This window comes from Papio anubis, chromosome X, assembly GCF_008728515.1.
Source record: "Papio anubis isolate 15944 chromosome X, Panubis1.0, whole genome shotgun sequence".
Classification (NCBI taxonomy): domain Eukaryota; kingdom Metazoa; phylum Chordata; class Mammalia; order Primates; family Cercopithecidae; genus Papio; species Papio anubis.
The window spans coordinates 55,271,564-55,296,925 of record NC_044996.1 but is presented as its reverse complement, the minus strand read 5'-3'; the positions used below and the strand labels follow the sequence as shown (position 1 = coordinate 55,296,925).

Below are 25,362 nucleotides of genomic sequence, written 5' to 3'. Positions count from 1 at the left end.
GAGGCTACAGGTGCGCACCACCACACCCAGCAATTAGCATGGTTTTGTCGTTGGCGGTATATGCTCTAGAGCAGGAGTTGGCAAACATTTTCTGTAAAGGGCCACGGAGTAAATATTTTAGGCATTGTGGGCCATAAGGTCTCTTATTGCAACGACTCAACTCTGCTGCTGTGGCATTAACACAGCTATAAGCAAAACATAATGAATGATCTTGTCTGTGTTTCCGTAAACATAGGGACTAAAATTTGAATTTTGTGAAATTGTTATGTAGCACAAAATATTATTCTTTTTAAAATGTGAAAATCATCCTTAGCACGTCGGCTGTTAAAAAACAGCCGGTAGGCCAGGCGCGGTGGCTCAAGCCTGTAATCCCAGCACTTTGGGAGGCAGAGACGGGCGGATCACGAGATCAGGAGATCGAGACCATCCCAACATGGGCTAACATGGTGAAACCCCGTCTCCACTGAAAAATACAAAAAACTAGCCGGGCGAGGTGGCGGGCGCCCGTAGTCCCAGCTACTCGGGAGGCTGAGGCAGGAGAATGGCATAAACCCGGGAGGCGGAGCTTGCAGTGAGCTGAGATCCGGCCACTGCACTCCAGCCTGGGCGACAGAGCAAGACTCCGTCTCAAAAAAAAAAAAAAAACCAGCCGGTAGGCTGGATTCAATCACAAGAAATGTAGTCTGACTTCTTCTACTCAAGGCATCTCAGGGTCCTAATGCTGGTTCTGTCACTTCACAACTGTGTGACCTTGAACAAGTTAATTCACCCAAATTACCCTCAGTTTCTTTACCTGGCCAATAAAATAGGTTGGTGTGGAAATTTCAATATAAATCTCTTCGAACACTGCCTGCCATATAGTAAGCATTCAATAAATGGTAGGTATTATTAATATTCCTACCTCCAAAAACATCTTTGTTTTATCTTTTCAGAGATTAAACTCAGATTACTTTGGTACGTGGTTTTGAATTGAGTTAGGTTTGTTCTTTTTCAAAGTTTGTTTTCAGCTTACTTTTCCCTTCACGAGCCTTCCATGCCCTTAGTAAATGATTGATTCCGATAAGACACACAGAGTATTTCAAAGGTCTCTTTGAAATATTAATTATTTAAAATATCGAATGTGAGATTTTTTTTTTCCAGAGGCATAAACAGTGGTTTTTCTGGTAAGTGTTAACCTTCAGGTTTATTGGGTGCTTGTTTATTTATAGAATGTGTAATTTTCATCTCTCAATCTTCTAGCATATAGGTAGCTGGGAAAAAATGAATACACATAAACTTTTTTTTAACCACCATTTGCTATCAAACTCTCTTTTGCAAAGTGTCAAAAGGTGCTTTTGGCTGAAATTTTCTTCATTGAAACTCTACCATTAGAAATAACAAGCTTCTCTTTAAGATATACATACATTAGGGAAAGTTAACTCACCGATTCAGTTCCCCTAACAAACTTTTAGGTAACACCTACCATGTAGACATTTTGGGAGAAATTGCTTCATCCATCCTTCATCATTTATCAGTTTGGGGTATAATATCCACTTATGACCCCTCATACAGTATTTATTCCATGACAAAATGTATCTAAAACATTAATTTTAAAAGTATTTAGGAAGAGTAGTATTCACTATGAAGTTTATCTGGGATTTGGTGATTTACCTCACTATAGGAAACTGTTAATTACCCGTTCTGGCAAGGAGATGAGATAATAGAATGAATGAACTCTCTAACCGACATATTCCCCTATGCTTTTAACTTTAATTGCTCTGAGATTAATTTTCTTTTTGGTGGATACCACTGTGCAAGGCCTCAACCTGGGAATGTAATGTTTTTCTGTTTTGTTTTACAAACTTTCAACTACTGCATAATGTAATTGCTATACTGCCCCTAGCTCATCCTGTGGATTCTGGTAATTTCTTCTAAGCTCCTGTGTCCTCTTTTCCGTCTTGAAAGTTTTCTTCTTTTGAATAAGAGCATCTGCCTTCATTATTTTCCATAGAACTTTATACTTTCTATTTATGCCCTCTTCTAATCTCTTTGGAATATCTTGATTTTGTTAAACACTTTCTGGCTGTAAATAACTTCATAGACTATTATCTTAGTTACCATCTGTTGATTTTCCAAGTCACCATTAACTCCATTCTTCACTCACTTCCAATTAAACCACAAACTAACAAAAACCTCCTGTCGGCTAGAGGCTTTCTAGGTGCTTGTGGACTGAAATATAAGTTGCTTAGGCTTTTATGATGACTATTGACACAGTGCTTTGCCAAATGGTTTGATTTCTCTAATTTCTGACTCATTTATGGTTTTACTATTACTCTTACTGATAGATATTAAGGTCTTGCAGAGCAATGTGTTATTTTCACCATATCGTGGTAACCTTTTACTTAGTCTTTATTATCTCCTATTGTTTCATGTTAAATTCTAAGTTATTTGTCAGCCCTGGGCCGTCATGTTTGTTAGATCTCAGAGAAGGAGTTTTTGTTTTCCTCTTCTTTAATAAATGAGCAGTCTTCCAATTTTGCATTATCTACAAATCTGTATATCTTGCAGCACATTCTTAATCTGGACCATGATAGATACTGTGAAAAAGATTGAATCTAGCACTAGTTTTTCTTGCGCTCCACTTGTCATCGCCTTCTTATGCTGTCAACTTCCATTTACTACTGCTGATGACTTTGCTCGCAAAACAATTCTACATTTCTATTTATTCTTTTACCAATAATGACCAAATTGACCATCGGACTTTGCCTAGAGTTCTATGCAGAATAATATTTGTCACTGCAAATTAAATTGTATTTGTCACATAATTGATTTCTCTCCCAATCTGGTCCATTTCGCATACTACCGTGAGGCTGATCTTAAATGCCACCTTTGTCACATCACTGTCCTGTTGAAGATCAATCAGTAGGTTTTTAGAGTCCATTGAAGCACATTCAAGTTTCTTAAAATGATATCCAAGCTCCTTTAGAACTTTGCTCTGATCTTACCTATCCAACTGTAACTCCTGTATCTTTCATCTCTATTTCTCCTCTCATGCTTTATCATGGATACCATCCATATTTTATTTCAGGTGGCTATACTGATTCAAAATGGCCTCAACTCTTTTTACCCCCTTAAAATTATGTGCTATGAATAGGCAAAACTAATATATGATGATAGATATTCAGACATATGTTTCATCTGAGTGGTAGGGGCAAAAGAGAATTTTCTGGCGAGATGGAAATGTTCAGTATCATGATTGTGGTGGTAGTTACATGGATGTATGCATTTTTCAAGACTCTTCAAACTGTACAATTAGTATCTTTCCATTTCAACATTTGTAAATTTACACACACACACGTACACACACAGAGTGCACATGTATGTGCACTAGGAGTTCAGATATTTAGATTTATCTGTGAACCAGTATGGTCTGTTTTTGGTTTTTTTTTAATCTGTTTTTGTGCCTTTTACATGAAATTATAATGCCTAAAGTGCTCTAGAAATGTAATGTTTTCAGAGACTTAAGTCCCATTTCTTCCATGAAATCTTCCCCAACTCCTCAAGCCCACAGAAAGCATAGTTTTATTTTTTAAAATGATTTCATATATGCAAGTATTATCTCACATGGAAGGGTCCTACTTTCAGTAAGAAGCCTTTTGCTTCTATGGGATCATTTAACAGTGATTGGTTCATAGCAACTTTTTTCAACTTTGAGCAGCTCAACTTTTGCAGAAAACTTTAAATATACAATCGAGAATTAAAGGAGGCTATAACAGTGAATTAAAACCATTATGCCTGGGTTGTTAAGATTTTAAGGAATGATTTTTATAGTATTGGCTTTACTTTAGTAATTTTCAAGGTGTGATAAACTGGAATAGGGTCTTAGGGAATGAGAGAGTCCAGGGCACTTGGTGCTTGAGTTCCTAGAGGTGTAAGGGCTATTCTAATTAATAATGTTTGATAAAAAGGAAGGAGAGCACAGAGTAGTTTCAAAAACTATGAAGAGTCAGATATTTTGCCCTACTTGCATGCCAACAAGTTAGCTGGCTGCAGTGTCAGTGATGCCGGCAGAATACACAAGACTCCTGGGTCAGAGACACATAACTCTGTTATTCATGATACAGCAAGCAATATGAGCTTCACGTTCACATTGTTTTCCTCTGCCCTCCAACTCCCAGAGTTGGAAAGCAAACCTAGACCAGGGTTGCGAAGGCAAACCTAGGTGGATGCTGCACTCATGGTGGGTTTGTGTCATTGCTGAGGAATCCCATGCTTAGGGAACCCAAATCTTTTATGATGGACTGAACACAAACCTGCCTGACATTTGTCCTAGAGGGAGATATAACCTGTCTGCAAAGCAAATGAACGTGCTGTCTTCTCTAGAGGAAGACACTGTGTCTTCCAAGGTTGTTTTCTGTAAAAACATCCTTGAAAAGATAGTACAGAAAGGCCATCAGTGCCTCTGTTCAGAAAATGTGCAGAAATGTGAGAAACCCATAAAGAATTGTCTGTAAGTATGTACTAGGCAATAGAGAATAGGCTTGCACAAAGGTATTAGAGGTAATTAATTTACCTAGTGCTAATTGTAATCTGTATCATCTCTAAACCCTTTTGTGAAAATTAAGACAACACAACACAAGTAAATGCTGATACTGAAAATTAAGCAGCAGGCATTCGGCATCTAACTAAATGACAAATACTGTGGGAAACATGAAAAAGAAGGTACAACCCATGCCTTCTATTTGATCTGATGATAAGTAGCTCACGCAAAGCCCACAGACTGCATGCAGCCCACCTAACTCCTTAGTGATATCTGTGACTTTCAGGCTGATTAGAAAGTTTCTTCTAAAGTGTTACCTCTCAGATGTGCCCGTAAGTTATCATTTTAGTAGCTAAAAGCATTACCAAATTTTCCCTTGATATTCTTTCACTCAGTTAAATAGGTATTGTACGTTGTAAAAAACACATTTTTTGCACATGTGTTCAATAAAGTTTTTGTCTTTTTTAATGAAATAAATACATAAACAATTTTTTTTTCTTGAAGTTGAACTCGTAGGCCAAAAAAACTTACTCACTACTAGTTACATCTAAGTAAGAATTAATGGTTCTATGAACTTGGAAATTCTAAGTGAACTGTCAACCTCAAGTTAAATCACATACAAAATTTCACTGAAATCCATTCAAAATGAAGAATAACTTCTTTCAAAGGATCATGTTGACTCCCATTTTGTTTTAGGAAGACTAACTGAAATATAATCAATCCCATGATTATATTCATAAAACCTTGATTCAGTAAGCTTAGACATTTTACGAAAAACATTCAACTTCTTTGAAACTTATCATGGAGCAAAAGAAAAAGTAATGGGGGACTGAAGCCTGCATTTCTTTCCTTTAATACATCAGTGATATTTACAAAGATTTTTTTTTTTAGCATAACTATTTAGCATATGTATTCTCACAAGGGACAATATTACCTCAAAAGGGATGAATACTGGTTGTTGGGAATGTGGGTGGAAAAACATCTTAGATATTGCAATGGTTTGTAGCCTTCCAAAGGACCGCAGTACCTAAACAGATGTACAAGATATCTATGGCATTAAATGTTAACAGTAGGGGGCGTTAGAAAAAATATCTAAAAAGACTCCCAGTGGGAGGAAGACGATAATGAAAAAAGGTTGCGAGACACTGATCTAGCATAATATTTTGACAAGTACAGTGAGGTGGCAACTATTAAATTAAGCAAAGGTATTTATTTTTAATTCCTCTTGACTTTATTTATTTTGAGACAGGGTCTCACTCTGTCACCCAGACTGGAGTGCAGTGACACGCTCATGGCTCACTGCAGCCCCAACCTCCCAGGCTCAAGTGACCATCCCGCCCCAGCCTCCTGAGTATCTGGAACTATACAGTGCGCACGCGACCACACCCAACTATTTATTTATTTTTTTTGTATGTGTATTTTTTGTAAAGATGGGGTTTCACCATGTTGTTCAGGCCAGTCTCGAACTCCTGAGCTCAAGTGATCCTCCCACTTCAGCCTCCCAAAGTGCTGGGATTACAGGCGTGAGCCACCGTGCCCAGCCTCCTCTCAACTTTTTGTCATATTTGTTTTTTCATCTTTTTATCTAATTACAATATAATAGCATTAAATAATTTTAATAAAACAATATAATGATATACATTTTTATGTCTGCATATTATTTAGGTAAATCATAAATTTTTTTTCAGTAATTTGCATATATTTACTTTTCTACATAGTCTTTATAATTATCATTTTTGTAAGGATACATAAAATTTCACTTGTGCTGTCATCCTTGCCTTCTTGTACTTACATATCTCTAAAAATTCCTTCCCTGTCTTCTTTGCAATTCTGCTTCTCCTGACTGCCTGTTAAAAGTTGGGTTTCTCTGATTCTGGGGAGGGGATTAGGAAGACATTAGTCAAAAGACACAAAATTTCAGTTGGACAAGAGGAATAAGCTCAAGAGATCTATTGTACATCATGGTAACTGTAGTTAATAACAATATATTGTGTATTCAAAAATTGCTCAGAGATTTTAAGTATCTGACTACCAAAAAATGGTGACATATGTTAAATAGCTTGATTTATCCATTCCACAATGTGTATGTATATTAAAACATCATGGTGGGGTACGGTGGCTCATGCCTGTAATCCCAGCACTTTGGGAGGCCGAGGTTGACTGATCACTTGAGGTCAGGAGTTTGAGACCAGCCTGGCCAACATGGTGAAACTTTGTTTCTACTAAAAATACAAAAAAAAATTAGCTGGGCATGGTGGTGCACACTTGTAATCCCAGCTACTTGGGAGGCTGAGGCAGGAGAATCGCTTGAACTCGGGAGGTGGAGGTTGTAGTGAGTCTCAATTACACCACTGCACTCCAACCTCAGCAACAGAGGGAGACTCTGTCTCAACAAAAAAAAAAAGAAAGAAAAAAAGAAACCACATCATATACTGGGTGTGTGCGTATGTATAAAATTTTTACTTGTCAATTAATAATTCTTAAATATTTTTTTAAAAGTTGAGGTTCTCTGGAATTGCATCTTCTATTCTCTCCTCCTTCTAATATACTTTTTCAGGGTAGGTAATCTCATCCACCATCCAGTGACACCCAAATCTTTAACTCCAGCCCAGAGTTCACTCTTGCATTTCAGACCCACATTTCCAACTTCTTTTTCGTTATTTCTACTTGTATATTCCTTAGACATATCAAATAGATCACATTTTCACTTGTTTATCCCTGGTCATCTAAACTCCTCTCCTTAATCTCACCCTCCTTCTCCTGCCAGCTAAGTCCTATTGACTGTATTAATGCCTTCAAAATGTCCATCCCCTCCATTCACTTTGCTCTCTGGTTAGTTCAGGCTATGTGTTATTTAGACAATTACGCTATGCAATTAAAAATTTCCCTGCCTTTTTTTTTTTTTTTTTGAGATGGAGTCTCGCCTGCCTCACCCAGGCTGGATGGGAGTGCAGTGGCGTGATCTTAGCTCACCGCAACCTCCGCCTCCCAGGTTCAAGCGATTCTCCTGTCTCAACCTCCCAAGTAGCTGGGATTACAGGCGCCTGCCACCACGCCTGGCTAATTTTTTTTTTATTTTTAGTAGGGACGGGGGTTTTACCACGTTGGTCAGGCTGGTCTTGAACTGCTGACTTCAAGTGATTCTCCCGCTTCAGCCTCCCAAAGTGCTGGGATTACAGGTGTAAGCCACTGTGCCCGGCCAAAATTTCCCTGCCTTTTGTCTTGCCATCCTCTGAGTCATTCTCCACAATGCTGTCCAACAAGTCTTTCTAAAGAGTAAATCTGATCAGGTCACTTCCTATTGTTTATAGTTGATATGCCCAGTACAGTAGCCACCATCTGCATGTGGCTATTGTGTGCCTGAAATGTAACTAATCTGAATTGACATGTGCAGAAGTAAATATGTACTAGATTTCTAAGAGTTAATCTGATAAGAAGAATGTAAAATATATCATTTTGAAAATACATTTGGCTGAATGTTTACTTAATGTATTAAAAATTAATTTGGCCAGGTGAGGTAGCTCACATCTGAAATCCCAGTACTTTGGGAGGCTGAGGCAGGCAGACCACCTGAGGTCAGGAGTTCGAGACCAGCCTGGCCAACATGGTAAGACCCTGTCTCTACTAAAAATACAAAAATTAGCTAGGCGTGGTGGCGGGCGCCTGTAATCCTAGCTACTTGGGAGGCTGAGGCAGGAGAATTGCTTGAACCCAGGAGGTGGAGGTTGTAGTGAGCGGAGATCGCACCACGGCACTCCAGCCTGGGCAACAGAGCGAGACTCTGGCTCAAAAAGAAAAAAAAAAAAATTTACCTTTTTTTAATTTTTTTAGTATTACTACCAGAATATTTAGCATTATTTATGTGGTTCACATTTATGGCCTGTATTTTATACGTAGTGAATACTACCGGCTTATAGAATAGTGTTCAAGCCCCATATCGTAGAATTTTCATCTTTCATCATCTGGCCACTAATGCCTAGTTCATTTCAACTTCTGTCAGCTATTGAGCAAAGAGAACTGGGCTTGGTATCAGACTGATCTGAGTTCATACCTGGGCCTCTCCACCACAGTTGAAAAACATACAGTACTTATCCCAGTGTGTTGTGAGGATTAAAATATCTAACAACTGTAAAGTGTCTACTGCATACGATTTAATTCTCCCAGGTACATTCTAGCCATACCAAACTACCTTCAGGTCTTCTTTTTTTTTCCTATTGAAAAGAGCAGGTGGCCGGGCACAGTGGCTCCGCCTGTAATCCCAGCAGCACTTTAGAGGCTCGTGATCGCGACCAAGTCAGGAGATCGAGACCATCCTGGCTAACCCGGGTGAAACCCCGCCTCTACTAAAAAAAAAAATACAAAACAAATGGGTGAGGTGGGCGGCTTGCAGTCCCAGCTACTCGGGAGGCTGAGGCAGGAGAATACAAGAACTGGAGGCGGAGCTTGCAGTGAGCTGAGATCCGCCACTGCACTCCAGCCTGGGCGACAGAGCGAGACTCGCCTCAAAAAGAAAGAAAAGAGCAGGTGATACTTCAGATGTGTCTGTAACCTTAATGATTTTTTTTTTTTTCCAAGATGGAATCTCACTCTGTTGCCCAGGCTGGAGTGCAGCGGTACAATCTTGGCTCACTGTAACCTCTGCCTCCTGCACCAAGTTCAATGATTCTCTTTGCCTCAGCCTCCCGAGTGGCTGGGACTACAGGCGCCCACCACCACGCCTGGCTAATTTTACTTTTTAGTAGAGTCTGGATTTCACCATGTTGGTCAGGCTGATCTTGAACCCCTGACCTCAAGTGAGCCACCCACCTCAGCCTCCCAAAGTGCTAGGATTACAGGCAAGAGCCACCATGCGCCACCTCTTAATGAATGCTACAAGTACACTATCCCCCTTCCGTGTTTACTTAATGGGCTGTACTTCATTTTTCCTGTTTTCACCAAATATTAGACCTGAGAACCTCAGCGTTTCTCTTCATTTTTTTTTCATTCAATACCCCGTCCTAGAGAGTTTATTTTAAAAGAATAAATTATTATAACATTGAAGAAGTCTCAAATCAAACGCAGAACATAATCAAAAATGATTTTAGCTTGCTGTTATCCCATAAGAAAATGTATTTTCAGCTGGGTGCGGTGGCTCACGCCTGTAATCCTGGTATTTTGGGAGACCGAGGCGGGTGGATCACCTGAAGTCAGGAGTTCAAGACCAAGGCCTGATCAACATGGAGAAACCCCATCTCTACTAAAAATACAAAATCTAGCCAGGTGTGGTGGCGCATGCCTATAATCCCAGCTACTTGGGAGGCTGAGGCGGGAGAATCGCTTGAACCCCAGACGCAGAGGTTGTGGTGAGCCGAGATCGCACCATTGCACTCCAGCTTGGGCAACAAGAGCAAAACTCTGTCTCAAACTAAACTAAACTAAAATAAAATGTATTTTCATTTGTGATCTCATACCCCATAGTTAATTTTTTAAACAAAGTAGGATTTAGATTTAACTTTGGAGTAGCATCAGAAATAATGTCCTTTCCCTCTTCCCTCCTTCTTCTCTTAACCCTCTTGCCTGCAAATTGTCATCTGCCTCAGACTCACACATTTAGCTACCCTCAAGGTAGCCACCTATTTGGGGTCCTTTTCATCAGCTAGGCCAGTTAGGAAGAGCAGGCTGAGCTCACTGGGAATTATGCACAGTGTGGTAGAGGCTTTCTGACCATTGACACCTTGAGACAAACTCTAACAAATTTTAGAGGTGTTTTTCATGGCCAGAGTTGTCAAAGATAGGAGGAGGGTAAAATGTTTTAAATGCTGTTTCTGTTAGGAATTTCCACGAGCATCTTCTGAGCATCCCACTCATGGCTCCTTAACAGTTCTTTCCCACAGGAAAAGTGTAGACACACAACAGCATTCTAAAAAGGAAGTGGGACTCTGGCTGATGTCTCTAAAAGTTAAAATGTGGCCTTTCAGATAATGTGGTCACCTTTTCTTTATACGGTGTCAGCATCTCAAAATGGTAAAGGATATGGATTAGGTAATGCAAATGTGTTTTGCAAATAGTGTTTTCTAAAATAATTGCAGATGACGGTTGAATGCCGAAAGTATTAATACAATCAGTATTTAACCTTGTGTAACTCCGCTTCATCAAATCACGCCCTGCACATTGATTGCATTAAGCTGGGTCAGTGGTTTCTTGCTTAGGAATATCTTATAAGAATCTTAACAGGAAGGCAGCAGTAGCTGATCAGCTACTGTTTATTTGCATACTGAGCGTGTCATCAATAATACAAAAGACAAGGTCTTTAAGTTGAGAGAACAGTGGGATTGGCATGAATTTTGCTTAATGGTGCATAATAAGCAAAGTAGTCTGTGGTGCCAGAAACTGACAGGATCCATTATGTTAAAACAGATATATGTCTTTAATTTAGGGATATTATGTAAATCTGACAGGAGTTTTTCCCTTTATTTTCCTGTAGTTTAACTTTAATTGCTGCAAGATTAATTCTGATTTCTCCCTTTCACCAGAGGGTGATGAGACTGGCGTGATGGATAATCTTCTGGAAGCCCTACAATCAGGTGCAGCATTCAGAGACCGACGAAAGAGGATTCCAAGGAATCCAGGTAAAACACGTTCCACCTCACATAGTATTGTAAAATATGAATGTTCAGAGCAAAGTAGCAACACCAAAAAAAAAAAAAAATAAGGAAAATAAAAATACTTCTTCATGAAGACTTTTTTTAACAGTTGATCTCAGCTCATATGTGAAATCTCAGCAGGCATCTACATGATTGCAGGTTTCAACTTGGTAAATGTATCTTCAAATAACTATAGACTTTACAGCAAAAATCGGAAACCAGGACTCCCACTGTGTTTAATATTAAATATTTTAATTGTTATTTTATGAGCATGTGGTTTAGGTGGAAAGTAGTTTAAAACCATAAATGTAATTAAATCATTAAAAGTAATTGGCCCTAAGGATATCACATTAGCTATTCACAGGTAAGGAAACTGAGACAATGTTTGCTTCGAGAGACAGTTTTGGTTTTGCAGCTCAGTCTGTTCTCTGTGATCTATGTTAATAAAGGCAGGAGAGGCACAGATAATCCAAGATCCCCTCAAATCCCCAAGTTTTTGTTTTTGTATTTGATTAGTAGCAGTTAAAACCACACTATGAAAATAGATCTCAGGGGAAGAAAAAACATAAAAGAAGTAAAACAACCTCCCTCACCTAAGTGAACTAGAAAGTTGTCCACTTTCTCTGTTCATATCCTATGAAAGAAGTAAATAATGTAATAGCTCCTCTAAGGATAATCCAAGTAGGCTGAACTGTCTGCCTCCTCTCAGTAAGGTTTTCTATTTTTAGTTCGTATCTTTCTTGAAGTAAAGAAAGAAATTAGGTATGTTGGTTTTAAGACTCCTCTTCATGGGCTGTAAAGTTATATGGATAAGTAAATGAAAAATGGAAAATTAATAGTAAATATGTAAACTCTACTTCATTTAGATTAATAAGATTTGCCTTAAATAGCCTGCAATTCCAAAAATATTCTGTATTTGGACTGGAAGTTACCATGTGTCATTGAATGGAAATTGGTAGCTCTTAAAACCATTGTACTGCAACAAACGAGTGAGAGAAATGGGGCCCAGAACATAGTTGTCCAGGAAAGCTTTTGGCAGTGGTGACCTTGATGGCAGAAGACAATATAAGTTATATTCATCTTTTTCACATTTGGGTGAATCCTGGTGGATATTGGGTAACATTCTGCCTCTGCTATTTATGGATGATCCCTGAGAGACTAGCCTAAAGATAAGATTTGATTGAGAGGAAGGAAGTGTTTTGGTTGGAGTATAAGACTACTTTTATGTGTATGAATGCATCGTAGATGGCCTACAAAAAGGGTGGAAGACTGGAGGAAAAAAAGAATGGAAATCTGTATTTATAAGTTCATATTCATTTTTAAGGTAATGCTGCATGGCAGAATACCAGGAGCACTACTCACCTATAACTATGAGGCAGCCATTCCACTTATCCGCAGCCTTTGTCTGTAAATGAGAATCTTCTACCATGCCATCAGAAGCCCCTACTACCTCTTAAGGAAAATAAAAACCTTCACTGCTCTTTCTGGAACTATCAGAGCAATAGTAGTCAGTGAAAGGTGAACTGAAATAATTTTTGTATCAATTCTTTTCTCTGTTAAGCAGCTGATAAGTAAAAACATGTTATTCTGGGCCATAAAAGAACTGCCATAATTTTTCTAGGCTGTTTATTTTAAAAATGCACATTTGCTAAAGCCCTTGTCTGATTAGTCTCACACCTCATACTGATTCTAGAAAAACTGTACTTGGAGAGAGAGATCATTCCATGGGGTTTCTGTGAGTTTGGTACTCAAGGGAATATAGTGTTGTCAACTGTGAAACACCAAGAATATATTCACAAACTGCATAATTTTATAGTACTGATTCCAAGTAATCTAAATTGGGATTTCCTGTGGATTGTAGCTGGAGTGCCTCCATGAACACATAGGGTTAAAAATATCACTCCATTTAGCTGTGGCAGTTGTTCCAAGTGGCAGCAGCCAAAGCAAATGTCCAGAGGTAAAACGAAACTCCAAGGCAGGCAGTGGCAGTGGTTGGGAAAGCACCTTGGTTATCAGTAGAAAAGCTGGAAGTGAGGGAGAGGGGACAGAAGGCACAGAGTTTACAAGTCTGCCAAAAAACTCTGTCTGCCTCTTTCTAGAAGAAGCGGAACCAGGGACTTTACAGATTTCCTCCTTGCCTCAGCCCTTCCTAGCTAGATCATCTTTTCCTGCTAGTCCTCTGTTATTTTTACTTTCTTGGGCACCTGATTTGTTTCCTTTCCAAGATCCCATTGACTTGGTATTGTTACACTTTCCCTGTTCAACACTGACATCCTTGATCTTTTCCAACAACCTCCACTTCAGTATGATGAGATAAAAGCAGAAAAGCCAAATTATAAAGAAGGCTATTTTCCCCCAAGTAAAGTAAAATAAAAGGAAAATCCAAAAAAACTCTAAAATCAGAGTCAACCACAATCAGCAAAGATGTTCTTACTGCTCTGCTTGCCATTTTCATTACCATCACTTATAGATGGGAATTACTGTTATGTAAAATACAGAGCTCTACCATTGTGTTTCTAATTGTAATCTTTTTATTTATTATTTATTTATTATTATTTTTTGAGATGGAGTCTTGCCCTGTTGCCCAGGCTGGAGTACAGTGGCGCGATCTCGGCCCACTGCAACCTCCACTTCCCGGGTTCAAGAGATTCTCGTGCCTCAGTCTCCCCAGTATCTGGGATTACAGGAACGTACCACCATGCCCAGCTAATTGTTGTATTTATATTTTCTTCTTCTTCTTTTTTTTTCATGTTTATATTTTGAGACAGAGTCTCTCTCTGTCACCCAGGCTGCAGTGCAGTGGCATGATCTCGGCTCACTGCAGCCTCCACCTCCTGGGTTCAAGTGATTCTGCTGCCTCAGCCTCCTGAGTAGCTGGGACTACAGGTGCCTGCCACCACGCCTAACTAGTTTTTGTATTTTTAGTAGAGATGGTGTTTCGCCAGGTTGGCCCAGCTGGCCTCAAACTCCTGACTCGTGATCCACCCACCTCGGCCTCCCAAAGTGCTGGGATTACACGCATGAGCCACCCATGCCCAGCCAAATTGTTGTATTTTTAGTAGAGATGGGGTTTCGCCCTATTGCCTAGGCTGGTCTCAAACTCCTGACCTCAGGTGATTTGCCCACCCGGGCCTCCCAAAGTGCTGGGAGTACAGGTGTGAGCCACCGTGCCCAGCCATCTAATTGTAATGTTTTTAATTTTATATGTAAACAAAATAAGGTGATAGTCTGTATTCTTCATTAGAAAATCAAAATGTTAATAAATGGTATGATTAGTTGCCTAAATTATAAATCGCCCACTCAGAGCCTGTGCCCCCTACCCAAGACCTACCATGTTTAGTAACTTAGAAGGAGCTTCCAAATATTGCATCCAGCCCATTCAGCAGAATGTGCTGTTTCAGTTAAGTACCAAAAGACATTTCAAGGCAGACTATCATATCGGTAATGATAATTGAAAAAATTTTTTTAAATAAGAAACAAACAAAAAGGCTGGGCATGGTGGCTCACGCCTACAATCCCAGCACTTTGGGAGGCCGAGGTGAGAGGATCATCTGTAGTCCCAGCTACTCAGGAGGCTGAGTGGGAGGATTGCTTGAGCCCGGTAGGCAGACGTTGCAGTGAGTAGAGATCATGCCACTGCATTCCAGCCTGGATGACAGAGCCAGACCCTGACTCAAAAAAAAGAAAAAAGAAAATATTAACTGGTGTATCACAGCCCCCAAAGAGTTGAAATGTACACAGGTAATAAATAGTGACGCTGGTTGTACTGGTGCATACTAGCTGAATATTAACCCAGATCACAAGCTTTGCTGGTGTCAAAATCAGAGATTAGGAAATGAGCCCCTAAATATTCATTTATTGTACATCTGCTGTGTAAAAGGTACTATGCTATACATGACGAGGGAAGATGTAGAAATAATTAAGATAAGATTTCCTTTAATTATAAGACCCTGTGTATTATAGGAACCATAAGAAGCACAGAAAGAATACAGAATAAGTAAGGCAGAAGATAGTAAGTATCATACAAGAGGTGTTAATAACATACTTCGTGACTTCAGAGGATGGGACTAGCATGCATTATCAGATATATCAGAAAAACAATCATGGAGGAAAAGACTGAAGGATGGGTTGGGATTCCAACAGTGAGAGCTGGAGTTGGGGATAGTGGGCATTTTAGTCAAAAGAAATGTCATTACGAAAAACAGAGGCAAGAAAGTTCAAAGCATTTTTCAACAATGGCAAACAGTACAGAAAGAAAATAGGATATATATAGTATAGAAGTATAGAGGTAATTCTGGAAAATTAGGTTGGCTTCATATCATGGAGTGCTTGAATGAGTGACTAAGGTGTTAACTTATAATTCTTTAAGCAATGGGGATTTATTGAAGGTGTTTAAGCAGTGGAGGGTAGCCGGGCGAGGTGGCGGGCGCCTGTAGTCCCAGCTACTCGGGAGGCTGAGGCCGGAGAATGGCGTGAACCCGGGAGGCGGAGCTTGCAGTGAGCTGAGATCCGGCCACTGCACTCCAGCCTGGGCTACAGAGCGAGACTCCGTCTCAAAAAAAAAAAAAAAAAAAAAAACCTTAAAGCAGTGGAGGGACACAATCAAAGTTATGCATTAGAACATTTAATCTAAAGGAGTATAAGTATTCAATTAGGAGTCTATTGTCATATTCTTAGTTGGAGATAATTTAGAGGGAGAGGAGTAGTCAAGAGGCAACCATAACCCTACAGCTTTGAGTATGACTGGCTAAGAAGACGGTTGGGTTACTAAACTATTATTATTTTATTATTTTATTTTATTTTATTTTTTTGAGAACGAGTCTCACTCTGTCACCAGGCTGGAGTGCATTGGCGTGATCTCGGCTCACTGCAACCTCCACCTCCCAAGTTCAAGCAGTTCTCCAGCCTCAGCCTCCAGAGTGGCTGGGATTACAGGCATGAACCACACCCAGCTAATTTTTTTTATTTTTAGTAGAGATGAGGTTTCATCATATTGGCAAGGATGGTCTTGATCTCCTGACCTCGTGATCTGCCAGCCTTAGCCTCCCAAAGTGCTGGGACTACAGGTGTGAGCCACCGCACCCGGACGTAAGGTTACTAAACTATTAAGATCAAGAAAAGGAGGTGATAGTAGAAGAAGGTAAATTCAGTTTTGGGTGAGTTAAACTGAAAGTGATAGCAGAAAGTTGAGGTCAGGATGTCCAGAAGGTTCTTGGAAATATAGATTTCATGACAAAATGGATTCTTGAGTGTTCTGGATATAGTGTGGATAGGGGAAGGGATTGTTATAGGGATTTTTAAGAGAAAAGAAAACCAAAGACAGAGCCTTGAAAACGCCTTCACTAAGGGGCCAAAAGAAGATTAGACAAGGAGCAATTGGGCAGGTAGGAGGAGAATCCAGACATTATTGTCCTAGAAACAAAGGAAGAGGGAAGTACTAAGAAGGCAGGAGAGGTGAACATTTTTAACAATGACATATGCTCTGGTGGAATAAAAAAGGGTAAAAACCAATGATTTGCTATTTGGGAGCTTTCTAATGACTTTTTGAAGAGCATCCTTTCAATATTGTGATGGAACTGAGAAGAGAATACAGAGCTATGCAGAGTAGATGGTGAGGCTATAGGGAAAGGTCATATTCATTCAACAGTTGAGCAATCTTATTGAATGCCTCCTCAGTGCATTATACTGAGTAAGGTACCGAGGATACAAAATCAAACGGGAGCCTAGAGGAGCTCACATACTGTTTGGGAAAACATGAATATAAACCATGTGATCAAATTACAATGCGGTCTTCTATATGCTGTAATAGAGATAGGAACAGTAAGCCTGTGCAGCATAGGAGTTAGAGTAACCACTCCCAACCACCCACCTCTCTCCTTTGTGTCTACATAATATGGGCTATTCTTTCTAGCAGTTCGGTGGGTGAGAGGTACATCTCGTTTTTCCTTAACAACCTAGTATGGATTTATCTTCTGTGAATTTTGCTAAACCTTTCTTGATCCTGTGTTGTTACAGCCTTTGTTACCACATAAGATAATAAGTTGCCTATGTTTACCATCTACTTTGTAAAGAATTGCCCGTCAGGATTCCTGACTGTGTCATTGTAAGATCAAAGATAAGCTTTGGAGGAAAAAGAAGCACAGAGAGAGACACCTTGCGGGAGTGAAAACCACTCTTAAAATACAAATACACAACTCCACTTCTGTTTTATTGCCAAATAGCTATAGATACTTAGAGCTTGCTTCTCTTTCTTCAACCAACCCGACCTTTTTATTCTTTGCCCACTGTAAGTAAATATAAATGGGCTTCTCAGCAATAGGTGGATATCTAACTTAGCATTTTGGCTATGACTGGATTTTGATCTATAGTTCTAGACATTAAAAAAAACACACAAGAGAAGCATTATGAAGAAATGAAACCAGGAAACAATAAATGTATTTTGGTTTTAGAACCGCACAGGGCAACCAAGAAAACTAAATTTCACAAATCAGGGGCAACTCAGGAGACGCATGATCCTAGTTTTATGTATCAGCAAGATAACAGTATAAATGAGAAGGTATGATTCACCATTTGAGAACAGATAGAGGACAAGAAACAATGTTATACAACAGAGGAAAAGAAACCTCTCTATGTATTAGGGAAGAATAATTTCACAGCAAAACAAAACCCACATTGCCCCAGGCCTCACTGCCTCACGTAAATAACAAAACTCAAATTTTGCTGGCTCTTGTCTCCACATACACATTCAGGACCTCAGCTGCTATAAGGGCTCTCTGAAACGTTTCTGGGAGTTACCAGGGGGCATTTCACAGAAACAAGCACACACCACTGTTCCTCCACCTCTGCTACAATACCATGCATTTCTACACTTGCTGTCTTCACGCCAGAATTGGACAGTGGTCATTGACAAAGTAGGGGGGAAATGCCTCTCTCTTTTCTCTTAGTGTGGCACTCCACCTGTGTACCAAGTAGTACTGCTTATACCTCAGAGTATTACAAATCATTTTAGAGAAAGAGCTTTCAATTTTAAATGACACCCTCCCCCGTCCACCGTCACATGGGATTTGACCCAAGATGGCAAGAGCCAAAGATAAGCTCATAACAGATCCCATGTAATACTCAGCATTATCTTGATAACCAAGGTCTGTTGTGGTTTTGTGCTTGTTTTGTTTTATTATTACTAGGTCATGCTGGTCATTCATTGCAAGCTGTTTACTTCTTTCTCCCTGAAGATGAGTTCTTCTTCATGAACTTTCTCAGTCTCTGTTTTATAAATGTCAGAATCTTATACTAGCACACTAATCCCCATGGTAGTCTATAGTACATTCATTATACTGTAATATACAATTAAAATCTGGTTTTAAAAAGTAATGCAAAGAAATAAATAAAAGCATGACATTCATCCAAGTAATACTTATTAATCAAATACTAGGGGCCAGGTAACAGTGCTAGGGCCTTGGAGTACAAATGTGGGTCTTGCCCTTAAAAACTCAGATTCTCATGGTGAAAGACATGTGATGTAAATTTCATAATATAAATGTACAAAAAGTGCTAAAAAGAGCAACTAACTGCCTGGAGAATTCAAGAGAGGCTTCATGATGAAAGTGGCCTTTGATCTGAGTTTGGAAGGGTGAATAGTAGTTTGGGGGAAAACAAGAGGAATAGGCTTTTCAGATAAAGGAAATGACGAAAACATGTGATGGAGATATGAAAGAGTAAAATGGCAATGACAAAAAGTTAGTTTGTTGTAGCAAAGAGCCAGCAGGGGGTTTAAAGTAAAGGATTACATGATTTTACACACACACACACACACACACACACACACACACACACACGTAAATGAGGTTGAGGCTGGGGATTGATTTTGGGGACATCTGCACATATATCTGTTTACTGAAACCTTAGGATCACCCAGAAAGAACATGTCAAATGAGAGGGTTGAGGATGGTACATTTGGGAATTATAATATTTAAGAGGCAAATAGAGAAATCAACAAAGGATACTCAGAAAAAGGAAAAAAAAATGGAAAGGGAAGAAGAGAAGCAGTAAAAAGTGGTACCTAAGAGCTGGGCATGGTGGCATGTGCCTATAATCCCAACTGGTAAGAGGAATGCTTGAGCCCAGGAATTTGAGACCAGCCTGGGCAACATAGTGAGACCCTCTCTTAAAAAAAAAAATAGTAGTACCTGGAAGACCAAGAGTAGATAAAATTTCAGAACGGAGAATTAGTCAACATTGTCACATTCTATAGAAAAGCTAGGCGGAATGACAACTGATAATTGATCAATGGGTTTTTCAACTAGCAGATTACACCTGACCTTTTCCCAAATACTTTCAGTACAGCTGTGAGGGCCAAGAGCCAGGTTCTTTTTTTTGTTTTTGTTTTTCTTTTGTTTTTTAGACAGAGTCTGACTCTGTCACCCAGGCTGTAGTGCAGTGGTGCGATCATCACTCGCTGCAGCCTCAGACTCCCAAGCTCAGGTGATCCTCCCACCTCAGCCTTCTGAGTAACTGGGATGACAGGTGCATGCCACCATGCCCAGCTATTTTTTTTTTCTTTTTTTTTTTTTCTGTAGAGATTGGGTTTCATCATGCTGCCCGAGCTGGTCTCAAACGTTTGGGCCCAAGCCATCTGCCCGCCTCAGCCTACCAAATTGCTGGGATTACAGGTGTAAGCCACCACACCACACCAAGAGCCAGAATATAATGCATTAAATAATGAAGAATATCTTTTATACCTTGAATGCTGAGATTTGAGGGAAAGACAAGTAGTTAGAAGACAATGAAAAGATAAATTGTGTCTCTTTTAGAGATTCTGACAGGAAACGCTAGATACTCCCAAGATCTTGAATGGAATTATCAATCACTAATAATTATGCCAAATTTTACTTTCAAACATGTGATGCCCCCCGCTTAATTCAGTTGCATTTGTTTAGCATACACTGTGTGATTCAGCTAAACTACCTTAGCATGCCTAGTGATTGGTAGTTGTGTGATATGTAATTCATAGCCTCCAATGTAGAGTTTTACTCTCATAAGTTAAAATGAAGAACATTTATGGCTCATACAGAGAGGGACTGGATTGAGGATAGAGGAGAGATATTCTTGAGTTAACTGGAGAGAAGAGGGTAGGATGGAAAAGGTGCCAAAAATGAATAGGAGCTGGGCACAGTGGCTCACACCTTTAATCCCAGCACTTCGTAGAGCCAAGGCAGGAGGATCTCTTGAGCCCAAGAGTTCAAGACTATCCTAGGCAACACAGGGAGACCTTATCTCTACAAAAATTTTTATTTGAAAATTAGCCAGGGGCAGGGCGCCGTGGTTCACGCCTGTTATCCCAGCATCCCAGCACTTTGGGAGGCCAAGGTGGGGGGATCTCGAGGTCAGGAGTTTGAGACCAGCCTAGCCACCATGGTGAAACCACATCTCTACTAAAAATACAAAAATTAGCTGGACTTGGTGGTGGGCGCCTATAATCCCAGCTACTTGGGCTGAGGCAGGAGAATCATTTGAACCCAGGAGATAGAGGTTGCAGTGAGCCAAGATCATGCCATTGCACTCCAGCCTGGGTGACAGGGCGAGACTCCGTCTCAAAAAAAAAAAAAAAAAAAAAAAAAGAAAAGAAAGTTAGCCAGGTGTGGTAGTACACACCTGTAGTCCAAGCTACTAGGAGGATGTGGTGGGAGGATCACTTGAGTCCAGGAGGTTGAGGCTGCAGTGAGCTGTGATCGTGCCACTGCATTCCAGCCCAGGTGACAGAGCCAGACTCTGTCTCAAAATAAAAGAGGGATGGGGGTTGGGTGGGGCCACCTTAAGAAAATCTTTGTCAACTTTTAGAATTAACTGGTTTGCACAGGGTGAAAGTCAGGAGAAGGTGGGTCATAGTACCTATGTAATTCTCTTGAGACGAGGGAAGGAGGTGGTTGAATAGGGGCAAATCAGATATCTTTATGCTAGCCACTTAGTTTTCTCAGCAGCATGAGTCCAGGAGTCTTGGAGAAGCGATAAACATTCAGGTGATAGTTAATAACATGAGGGTGGGTCAGATAATCTCGGGAGAATGAGTAGAGCAGCGATCCTAAGACAGAACCCTAGAGAAAACAAACATTTATGGCAGTGATTCTCAACCCTGGCCACACACTGGTATTACTTTGAGGTACTTCTGAGAAATATCCACGTCCAGTTCCTCTCTGAACCAATCAAATTGAAATCTATAGAATTGGAGCCTGGATAATAGCATGTTTAAAAATTATTTAGCCAATTTTAATGTGCCTACAAAGTTGAGAACCACCAATTTATGGGACTAGCTCAGAAGTTGGAGCCTATGAAAAAGAGCATGGGCCAGGCGTGGTTGCTCACGCCTGTAATCCCAGCACTTTGGGAGGCTGAGGTGGACAGATCACCTGAGGTCAGGAGTTCGACACCAGCCTGGCCAACATGGTGAAACCCTGTCTCTACTAAAAATACAAAAATTAGCAGGGTGTGGTGTCAGACACCTATAATCCCAGCCACTCGGGAGGCTGAGGCAGGAGAATCACTTGATCCTGGGAGGCAGAGGTTGCAGTGAGCCGAGATTGTGCCATTGCACTCCAGCCTGGGGGACAAGAGTGAGACTTCGTCTCAAAAAAAAACAAAAACAAAAAGAGAGCGTGAAGGTATTGCTTATGGAGATATGGGGAGAAGAAAGCTATTGTGGTATCACAGGGGCCAAAGGAGTAGAGCTTTTCAAAGAGAAAGGGCTTAATGACATCAAATGTAGCAGAGATTACATGGACATAGAATGTGGAATAATAGACATGGGAGACTGAGATAGGATGTAAGGGTAGGACGGAGTGAGAGATGAGAAATTACTTAATGGATATAATGGACATTATTTGGATGATGGTTACAATAAAAGCTCAGACTTCACCACTACAGGATATATCCATGTAACAAAACTGCCCTTGTACCCCTTAAATTTATACAAATCTATAAACATGTACCTGAGAGGATGAATAAAATAAGAATTGAAAAGGATCCACTGGATTTCACTAATAGAAATTCACTGGTGACCTTAGCCAAAACAGTTTCAGGAGAATCTGTTTGGAGGGAGGCGATAAGAAAGGGGTAGAAATAGGCTGGGAATGGTGGCTTGCGCCTGTAATCCCAGCACTTTGGGAGGCTGAGGCCAGAGGATCACCTGAGGTCAGGAGTTTGACACCAACCTGACCAACATGGAGAAACCCCGTTTCTACTAAAAATACAAAATTAGCCGAGCGTGGTGGCGCATGCCTGTAATCCCAGCTACTCAAGAGGCTAAGGCAGGAGAATCACTTGAACCTGGGAGTGCGGAGGTTGCGGTGAGCCGAGATCGCACCACTGCACTCCAGCCTAGGCAATAAGAGTGAAACTCCTTCTCAAAAAAAAGAAAAAAAACAAAGGGGTAAATGTCAGATTGCATTGAGTTCTCAAATGCTATTAATCTTTAAGACCACTTAATTTAGTATCTTTTTTTCATCACTTCATACGAATCTTGTGATGAAGTGTGTACCTGTATTGGTTATGTGATTTTTGTTTGTTTCTATTTTCTTTTTATTTTTAAATGAAAATTAAATTTTACTTTTGGGGCCGGGCGCGGTGGCTCACGCCTATAATCCCAGCACTTTGGGAGGCTGAGGCGGGCGGATCACAAGGTCAGGAGGTCGAGACCATCCTGGCCAATATGATGAAACCCCGTCTCTACTAAAACTACAAAAATTAGCCAGGCGTGGTGGTGCGTCCCTGTAATCCCAGCTACTCAGGAGGCTGAGGCAGGAGAATCACTTGAACCAGGAAGTCAGAGGTTGCAGTGAGCCTAGATCGCGCCACTGCTCTCTAGCCTGGTGACACAGCGAGACTTCGTCTCAAAAAAAAAAAAAAATTTTACTTTTGGGACAGACATACACATGTATTGGCTAATAAGATCTAGGTTTGCGTTAAGGAAGCTAGAAACTGAAGATTGCTATGTAGTCTATCCTTGATCACTCCTTGACAGTTAGAGAGCAAATTGAACATGGACCATTTATGCCCTATTTATATGCAAAATTGTTCTAGGTAAGTGTTGATGATGTTCACCATAGAAATTTCAATCACTCATTTGCTTGTCTGTTCTCCTACACAATATAATCAGCTCTGCTGCACATTTCCTCATTGGTGATCCCTGCAGGAAAGTAGGAGATAAGGTCAATTCTAGTTAATTTTTATGATAATATGATTATAGCAGGCTTTCTTTAGTTATTGGAGTATGGGATAAGTTAGGACAAACAATTATGCAGTGATAAATTTATCTTGATAGTTTTAAGTTCATTTCAAAAATTCACAGACATGCTAATGTTCGTAGCTAAGCTCACACAACTACCTGCTTATTTACAAACCTGCAATTCAGGAATAAATGGTTGGGATCTTATATGGCAAGTGCATGATGCCAGTCTAACAGGAGCAGACATTCTGTGCATTTGCAACTACAAAAACCAAAAAGATGTTCAACAGATTGTCATAAGTACCTTAAGATTTCTAGAAAATTAAGTGCTTTTACAACTAAAGGAAAATAAACATTTATTCTAATTGGTGGCCTTGATTATGGAAGTTTCTCTCATATAGGCTCATTTCTATATTATTAAAATTGTCCTAAATAGGGATAGGAAATTTTAAGCTTTGCTTGCTTTTACAGCAGAATCCATCTGCTTTCCCAGTGGACATCCCAAGACAACCAGATTTACCTGGACATGAATGTACTTCTGACCCTTCAATTTTCATTAAACCTTTGAATACTCTTCTTCTGTGTATTAAAATTTGAACCTTACTCCTGCTAGTTCCTTTTCTTGTGCCCATTAAAATGAAAGGAGTGGAAACTGACAGAAGGAAGGAAGAAAGCAGTGGGTATCTTAAACATCACAGTTGTTTTGTTTTGGGTTTTGTTGTTGTGATTGTTTGTTTGTTTTGAGGTAGGGTCTCCCTCTGTCACCCAGGCTGGAGCACAATGGCATGATCTTGGCTCATTGCAGCCTTGACTTCATAGGCTCAAGGGATTCTCCCCCACTGCCCCTCAACCCCACCCCCAGCCTCCCGAGTAGCTGGAACTATGGGCTCACGGCACTGTGCCTGGCTAATTTTAAATGTTTTTGTAGAGACAGAGTCTCACTATGTTGCCCATGCTGGTGTCGAACTCCTGGGCTCAAGCAGTTCCTCTGCCTCGGCCTCTAAGAGTGCTAAGATTACAAGCATGAACCACTGCATTCAGCCCACAGTACCCTTTTGAGATTCCAGTTCTTGTATTATTTCTTGGTATCTTCTGCATTTGCAAAATACCTTGAATCTAAGATAGTGCCTCACCTATTCCAGGAAGCCTTTTAAAGTTATGCTCAATGTCAACTCTCTTAAAGATATATTAATAGATGATACAAAGTATTAAAATACTATGCTTATAACTATATTTTGCTATTAAAAGATTGTGATTTATTTTTGGCATCTAGCACATAATTCAATGTAGCATATGCTTTTGATAACTGCTTGTTGAATACTTTACAATTATTTTTAAAAGATTGAATCTACACAAAAGCCTTTTTAATATATTATACCTAAAGCTGTCTCTAAAGTTTGAAATTTGAGGGATGGAGGAAATAGAAATTTTATTCTACATCACTGTAAATGAAATCCCATTAAGGCTGAGTGTTTGTGAGCAACCTCGCATGTCCTGTGTATGTTACCTTCACGTGACCTTTCTGGTCAGTAATGCTTATGCTTGACAAGTAAAGAAAAATGCCAACTTTATATAAAAAACACAATATAGCTGTATGCCATTACTCTTATTCTTATATTCATTGTGTTCGCATTTGACTGCTACCTCTATGTCATTCTCAACTCAAATCATGCTTTGTTCCACTCCCACATGGCTACTTAGAGGGCAAATTCCTAAATACTGCCAGAGAAAATAAGAATAGAGTGACAAAAATACCCTTTTGTTTCAGCTTTACATATCTTCTCATCAGTCTTTGCAAATACTATTATGCAATACTGTTATGAAATAGAAGTTAGTGAGTTTCTTTAGAATATCAGTAATTAATTGCTTTTCCAACTGTAATACTTATTTGCTCGGGAGACAAGATCTTTCTCGTTTAAGGGTTTTATTCAGTTCTACGTAATAGTGTGTAAGACTATTACAAGGATTTGATCTGTTTGTTTGAGGGACTTCTGGAATCCAGG

General features: G+C 39.9%; 1 protein-coding gene across 8 annotated transcripts in view; it reads left to right on the top strand.

Annotated features, from left to right (window-relative positions):
- DIAPH2 (diaphanous related formin 2) overlaps positions 1 to 25,362 on the top strand; it is a 914,469-nt gene that overhangs the window by 738,774 nt on the left and 150,333 nt on the right. For 5 of the 8 annotated variants that reach the window (XM_021932747.2, XM_021932745.2, XM_021932750.2 and 2 more), the window contains one exon: positions 11,032 to 11,127. In XM_021932747.2, the coding sequence (XP_021788439.1) occupies positions 11,032 to 11,127 (96 nt within the window). Of the gene's footprint in view, positions 1 to 11,031; positions 13,709 to 25,362 lie in introns of those variants that run through there. The other 3 variants (XM_031660965.1, XM_031660966.1, XM_031660967.1) reach the window with 2 other exon arrangements.